Here is an 8,000-nt window from a genome sequence, read left to right as displayed (position 1 = left end):
TATAACCAATTAAAACAAATTATTCAGAAAACATTATACAAAATAAATATTTATAGATTTATAAATATATATTTAAATGTTCACTTTTCTTCAGAGAACATTAAGCAATAAAACCAAGTCTAGGATACCAATATATTTTCTGTAACATGTACATTGAATATAGTATGGTATAAACCAACTAATATACAAGTTTCATTAAAGTGAATTTTACGTAACCGAGTAGGACGTGAATTCGATACAAACAAAACGGTTTTTATAGATTACAAGCAAATGTAACATACATAAAATATGAAAAAGGAATAATTGTTATTCAAAACAATGAGTATAACTTATTCTTAATCATATTTATTGAGACTACATACTAGCATTGTAACATTTAAAATTCAACAGAAATAAAAATCTACTTCTTCTTTGTGTCTTCTTTTTTGTTTTCACTGCTTTTATTCCAATCCTTAAGTCCTTTCGGTAACGTAGTGTCTTCATCCATTGAACCAGTTCCTTCAACAAACTCTTCATATGTTGATTTTTCTTGGAACGGTCTGGCTCCCAAAAGTTCAATCATATCTTCTCTGCTGAGCACTTCTTGTTTTAACAATCTTTCGGCGACCTAATAAATGATTGGAATATAATTTTTACACATATTTTTTTAGAATTTTATCATAGACAAGTTGATTAATAATTTATTAAACTTAATGATCAACAGTTATTGTTTTGAGAAAATATTTTTCTTAATGGAGCATTCCAGCAAATAGCATGTTAATGATTAATGACACAGTAACATGAAAAAGTTATGAATCAGGGAATTCATGTACAATGAACAAATTTATTTTAAAATCATCTCTATTCTCCAGTAACTTATGTATTAAAATATAGGTGAATCCAGAGGTCATCACATTGTTTGGAAATGATCCATTCATAAAATTATTCACAGAAATATTAATACTAACATGAGTGAACAATTATTAATGATTGAGAAAACAACAAACACTAGAGCCAGTAAAGTAAGTAAACCATTAATGAGGGTATTATTAAAATTTATTCAATAAATAATAATGTATGATAAAAGCATTGAAACAAGAAACAAAGATTGATTATTTAGTAATAAGAGTATAGACTAACATGAAAAACGATTTAACACATTAACATTTATAGATTTTTAAATTGTATTGTGTATATCAAGTATTAAGCTGTTTATATTATATTTATCAACTTTAAATATTTACTGTTTAAGAGTAATGTATTATTATTTTTAGATATAATATTATGTAATTATATAATTTTGCATAGTCTAGAAAATAAAGACAACTAAATTTGTTAAATTGTACCTTGAAATTTATTTACTTATGCATAATTATTTCCTCAACCAATAAATATGACAAATTAAAATTATTTTGGAAAGATAATTTGCCAAACATATTAATTTAAAATTACCTTTATAATGTCGTCCTTGTGTTTTTTAACTAATTCCATAGTTTCATCATATGCTTTAGCAACCAATATTTTAACTTCTGAATCTATCAAATGGGCTGTAGTTTCGGAATATGGTTTCTCAAATGTCATTTCTCCAGGTTGAGGCAAATCAAAACTAACATTACCCACTTTCTCATTCATTCCAAAATGTGCAACCTAAAATATTTTTATTCAAATAAGTATCTCTAATTGTACTTGTTTTTTTTTAATTTCCTGTGTACAGCAATGATCTAAGTACCTGTGCATATGCATTTTCAGTGACTTTTTTTAAATCGTCCTGAGCACCGGTTGTAATTTCATTAAAAAACACTTGTTCTGATACTCGACCACCAAGAGTCATGCACATTCTATCAAATAATTGACGTTTTGAATACAGATATTGCTCTTTAGGTAAATATTGAGCATAACCTAATCCTTTACCTCTTGGTATAATTGAAACCTAATCAAAATATAAATACATTCAAATCAAACAAACTTAAAAAATATGATACTTGACATGAAATCAAATTTAACTTTTAGTATCATGGTCTTTCCAAATTTATTAAAAAAAAAAAAAAATTAAAATTAAAATCGGCTTTAAAATATAATACATATTTACAAAAAATAATTTCAAAGAGAAAACATTTTCTGCGATTATATAGTTTACAATGTTTTGATTTTTAAAAAATTAATTATTTATTAATCAATAACTTACTCAGTTGTGTTCACATGAAAATCAAAAAAATAAGTATGTCAGAATAATCATAGAACATTTTAATTTGACATTTATAATAAATAAATAATTTAAGTATGTATGTAAAAATATTTTTTTAACTGTACATAAAATCATTTCATATTTTATGTTAGAGAAAGACAAAGATAATAAAAATTTGAAAAACATGCGCTTATAAATATATATATAAAACCTTTTACAATACTTTTAATAATGGATCTGCATATTGTAAGAACCAGCCACAAACAGCATGACCAGCTTCGTGATAGGCAACTATTTTTTTCTCATCAGCTTGTAAGACTCTACTTTTTTTTTCCATACCAGCTACTACCCTCTCAATGGCCTGTTCAAAATGCTGTATTGAAATACTAGCAGCTAATTCTCTGGCTGCTATTAGAGCTGCTTCATTGCATACATTAGCTATATCCGCTCCTAGAAAACAATAAAAAATAATACCATCATATTTCATTTTTAATTTAAGAATTTCTGATTAAAAAAAATATACGCAAGTAACATTTAAAAATAATTTGGTATCAATGTGAACATTTTTGAAACAAAATAAATGATTTAACTTGTGATAAAATGATTATAAAGTATTTCTTTATGTAAAAACTAGATTTCTCATTTTATATAACATAGTATACAAGTATGTAGTATGTAGTATGTAATAAAATAATAATAACTGATAATTAATAATTAATATGTATGAAAAACTAACTTCTAGTTAATAATTTATTTAAAAATATAAGAATTGATTAATACCTGTAAAACCGGGCGTTCGAGCTGCTAACTTTCTGGCAGTCTCCAAAATATCCAAATTAGTTTTTAAGGGTTTTAAGTGCACACCAAAAATGGATGCACGACCTTTAATATCAGGTGCTGGAACATATATTTGCCGGTCAAAACGACCAGGACGCATTAATGCTTGATCCAAAACATCTACTCTATTGGTAGCAGCTAAGACCACTACGTTAGTAGTTGTATTAAATCCTAAAATGTACAATTATTATTAGTAAATACAGTTATAACAAAATACTATTTATAATCATTGTATACCATCCATCTCTACAAGCAATTGATTTAAAGTGTTTTCTTGTTCAGAGTGACCACCTACATTACGACCACCTCTTTTTTTACCAACAGCGTCAATTTCATCAATAAACAATATACATGGAGCATGTTTACGAGCCATGGTGAACATATCTCTGACTCTTGATGGTCCAACACCAACAAACATTTCCAAAAATTCGGAACCAGAAACAGATAAAAACGGAACATCTGCTTCACCAGCAGTTGCTTTTGCTAGTAACGTTTTACCAGTACCCGGAGGTCCTACAAAAATAAACCATATATAAAATTTATTGATTTTATGAGAAATTAAAAAAGCGGTTATGTTAAAATAAGCTAGATAAAGAAATATCTTACCTGTAAGCATGGCTCCTTTAGGAATTTTGGCTCCAAGATCCAAATATTGCTGTGGATTTTTCAAAAAGTTAACAAACTCCATGATTTCTATTTTAGCTTCTTCGCAACCGGCAACATCCCTAAATTGAGATGTTAAATTAAAAAACTATGAACATAATTATTTAATAATAGTTTAAATTGATTTACTTGAAACGGACATCAATGTCTTTTGGATCAACAAGTTTGGCTGTAGATTCCATTACCCCACCAAATAGTCCACCTCCTCGCCGACCACGGCCAGTCATCATCTCTGCTGACCTTCTCATCATAAACAATAAAAATCCAATAAATAGTATAGTCGGAAGGAACCCAGAGAAACTGCTCGCTTCCAATTCAGTTTTATAGACTACTGGTATAAAATTGGCTGGTTCTAGATTTAGTTCTAGTTGTGCATTTTCCAAACTTCTCTCAAAAGAATCTACACTACCGATGTTAAACCAAAGAGTTGCCTATAATAATAGCAATATACATATGGTGAAGAAATATAGCATTTATTAATTACTATTAAATAAAGTTATCTCACATTTCCGTCAATAGAAGATCCTGGCTGCAGATTGATTCTAACCCATTTCTTGTTAACAACTTCTAATTTTTCAACCACATGTCGATTTAAATAACTGAAACAAAAATATGTTTAATATACAAAATATTTTAAAAATTATTTATGCTTGAAATGTAAAATAAAAATGAATAATCATTATAGTTCAAAACTAAAAGTACTAAGTACTTACTTATTGACAAAATCTTTCCATGTGATCTCTTTATAGCTCATATTGTAAAATGCAAGAAGACTGATTAGACCTATTGCACCAGCTACACCATAAAGTATCCATTTTTCTTTATCAGAATCACCCGAAGAACTAGATCTGAAAAATAATAAAATATATAAATTAAAATTAAAAATACATACAATGAAACATTTTAATATTTATATTTTTATTTAAGTAATTTAAATGTTATTTCTAAAAAATGGAAAATAAATTATATTTTAAAATTTTAAAATGTGCTATTGACTTACTAACATTGTATAGCTAAGAAAGTTTTCACATGAAAATTAGACATACTAATTAGTTATAAAATAATTAAAAATATAAAAATGGGTATAAAGAATTTTAATTACTTACTATTAATATAGTAATAATTTATAACATTATAAATTTTAACAATAGGTTAGATGAGACATGTTTTTAGTATTATATATTTTTTTGATAAAAATTTCTTAAAATTTTAACCAAAATATATTATAATTTAAAAATTAAACTAAAAAATAGATAATAACTATAACTAATTTATTTATATAATAAACATATGCTTATAATCATATTTAAAACGTTAATTAATATATTAAGTATAATATTCTCTTTTTAAGTAATTTTATATTATCACCTACATGGTAAGTATGTATATTTAAAATCAATTGACTGATGTAATAGAAAAAAAAATCCTCTTGTTTATATCTAATCAACATAGAAAAACAATTTCTATTAAAATTAAATATCAAACTAATATTAATATTTAAGTTAAAAAACTTGAAGATAAAAGTTATTTCCTGTTTGTTGGCATTCTACCATTTTAATGGAATACACCAATTGCACCATATTGCAAAATCTAAGTAAACCAATTAAGTCATTATTTCTACCAAAAAGGTATAATATAATATGAACAACTATAGTATTTTAAATTATTTTAATAAATACATTTTCATTTTATTGATAAGCTACCCTAAGGGGATTATTGAAACTCATATTATAAGCCAATTGTAGGTATAAACTTTGTGGGCTATTGATGTCAACAATGTGGTAAAATCTAACTAGAAAAAAAATCAAGTTGTTTATAAAGTTGATAAAAAAAAACAATAAAATATAATCAGTAATCACTATTCAGAATAGATATTTTTAAAAACAATAAATCCATAAACAATTCAAAAAGAGATGAATATCTCAATCACTAATCTAATAACTTATAAATTATGAACATTTTTTTTTTAAAAACTATAAAGATAATGAATATTTATTTAAGTTATTTAATATAACAATAAAATATACTAACCCTTGTGACATTCGATTGATTTTCTTTTTAAATGCATTGTCAAAAGAGGTCGGCTTGCTAGCCGGTTTATCAGACTTTTGGTCATTTTGTTTGTTTTTTTTATCTTTATCAAAATACTTTTCAAAACCAGTAGGTGGTTTTTCACACAGATTTGTCCACTGTTTGAGTACTGTGCTTAAAGTCGGTAACACTTGACGCCTGCTCAGAAGACTAAGTTGACGGTTTAACTACAAAACAAATAAACGTAAAATCAATGTAATTATTTATTGCATTCTTTACTTTCAAAACATTTGTCTCATTTTAAGCTCCATAACCATTACGATTTTGATCACTTACAGCGAAATTGTCTAAACGGCCAGTACGGATACCGTTCATCAAAAGTCTCTCAACCTTTTTTGATATGGTAAAAAATCTCTGCGACATATCTACTAAATAATTAGATATCTACTAATACAATGTAATTACATACAACGGTTGACGTTTAAATAATCAAGTAAAATAAATATGTAAAGACGAATAAATTTTAAATATCATTTTCTATATATTTCTCATCATGCACAGACTACAGAAAATGTATGTTATCAGATGACAAAAATTAACCCTGCCATTCATCATAGCGGTCTTCGCAATCGGTTTTACGGCAATATTGTTGAACAGTACGATGGTCTATGATAACGAACAGTGCCACCAACCGTGTTTTTTTCAGTCAAAGGACTTGCACTTCCCGGGCGTTTTCAAAAGCACCAAAATCGTCCACGTGCTTGCAATAATATACTGTTGTGTAGTTTACGAAAATTAAGAAAGACTGAAATAATAGTGATCAAACTCGCTAAAAGAAATGCTGTACATGAATTACTGAACTGAACCCAAGCTTAACGTTTTTACGGTAAAAAGTGTATTAAATTATATAATAATAAAATTAAGTTCAATAATGAGTTGTTGAAAAGAAAATAATAATTATAAACACTTGATATTAGTCTAAAAATTTTGTGACAAGAAAGATGTGTATTGCAAAATAAAAAAAAAGGTTGGAAAATCATATAATATTATGATGTAAATAATAAGTATGTAACACAGTATTATATTCTATGGGCTATGCATTATGATTAAAATGGACAATTTATAAATATTTCTTTTCTTAATTTAAAAAAATAAAAAATAAACAATGTGACAGATTTGTTTGAAAGTAAACAAAAATAAAAAAATAAAAATATATTTCTACATATTTATAAATACAAGTAGGAATATTATTTAAAATATTATAAAAAAAATACAGAAAAATAGATAGATAAGTTCAAATGTTCAATCACAAATAAATAGTAAAATCTATCATTATAATTTATTTAATAAATAATAATTCAATTATAATTTATAGTACATAAAGTATCCACTATCCATCGTTCCTACTGTTCCTAGTCATGTACTCATATCGCCATGTCGGTGGGTGGTGACAAATAAATATACAGTCATCTTCCACCTTATTTCTCGTTTTAAAATTTTCAACGCATGTGTAAGAACTTACATCAAGACTAACTATTACTTTAGACATCATACAATGCTGTTGTAAACGATAATAATTCCATTTTTATTTTTATTTCGAATCGTAATCACTGTTTATAATTTTTGGTGATTACCTATACTGATTGAAAGGAGGATTCATTCTCTAGTATCATAATAAATAAAATATAATTATTTAATTTTATATATTGTATTAAATATTAAGAATTCACTTAAAGCTAGGGTACGAATACTAGGATTTATGCAATAAAAAATTGTAAAATATGGCAGTACATTTTTTTTGTTTTTAGATTTAAAATACATTATCGAATATTAATTACTTTTTATATATAATTCAGAAATTAAATACATAATATACTATTAGTTATTAGTTATTACTAAATGGATCGCATTATTAGACATAACCGATGAGCAACAACATCAGTTTGTTAATAATTTTTTTATGGCAAATAAATATTTTCAAATAGACACTCTTACTATGTAGGAAATTATCTCTAATGGATCGAGTATGATGATTGATCTCAGAAGTGTAGAATTATATAATATTATAATTTAATCATCAAAATATTATGATCAATTGTATGAATTGCATTTAATTTAAATAAATGTCCAAAATGAACATGTAATTAATAATATAATACCTATCAACACATTGTAGTCAGTAAGATATTATGTTTTTACATTTAAACTTTAATAACTCAAAATTTTTCACATTCAATATTTTGAATGTTTTCTCTGATCGCTTGAATTTTCTTTTAAATAGTTTTAAAAAAATCGTCGTTAACTC

General features: G+C 25.7%; 1 protein-coding gene across 1 annotated transcript; it reads right to left on the bottom strand.

Moving 5' to 3' along the window:
* Window positions 1-354: 354 nt before the first annotated feature.
* On the bottom strand, window positions 355-6,270 carry LOC112591893 (AFG3-like protein 2). Its single transcript, XM_025335828.1, has 12 exons — window positions 6,032-6,270; window positions 5,696-5,922; window positions 4,378-4,512; window positions 4,170-4,263; window positions 3,794-4,095; window positions 3,608-3,726; window positions 3,239-3,514; window positions 2,945-3,172; window positions 2,388-2,614; window positions 1,709-1,909; window positions 1,432-1,626; window positions 355-607 (listed from the first exon to the last, which is right to left on the bottom strand). Exons 1-12 carry the CDS (start codon window positions 6,116-6,118, stop codon window positions 401-403), a joined length of 2,298 nt encoding a protein of 765 aa, XP_025191613.1. The 5' UTR covers window positions 6,119-6,270; the 3' UTR covers window positions 355-400.
* Between the last annotated feature and the right edge of the window lie 1,730 nt (window positions 6,271-8,000).

The sequence above is a fragment of the Melanaphis sacchari genome, unplaced genomic scaffold (genome assembly GCF_002803265.2).
Source record: "Melanaphis sacchari strain LSU unplaced genomic scaffold, SCAv2.0 Contig146_pilon_pilon, whole genome shotgun sequence".
Lineage (NCBI taxonomy): Eukaryota > Metazoa > Arthropoda > Insecta > Hemiptera > Aphididae > Melanaphis > Melanaphis sacchari.
Note: the sequence above shows the minus strand (reverse complement) of the source record. Positions and strands in the feature narration are given on the sequence as shown.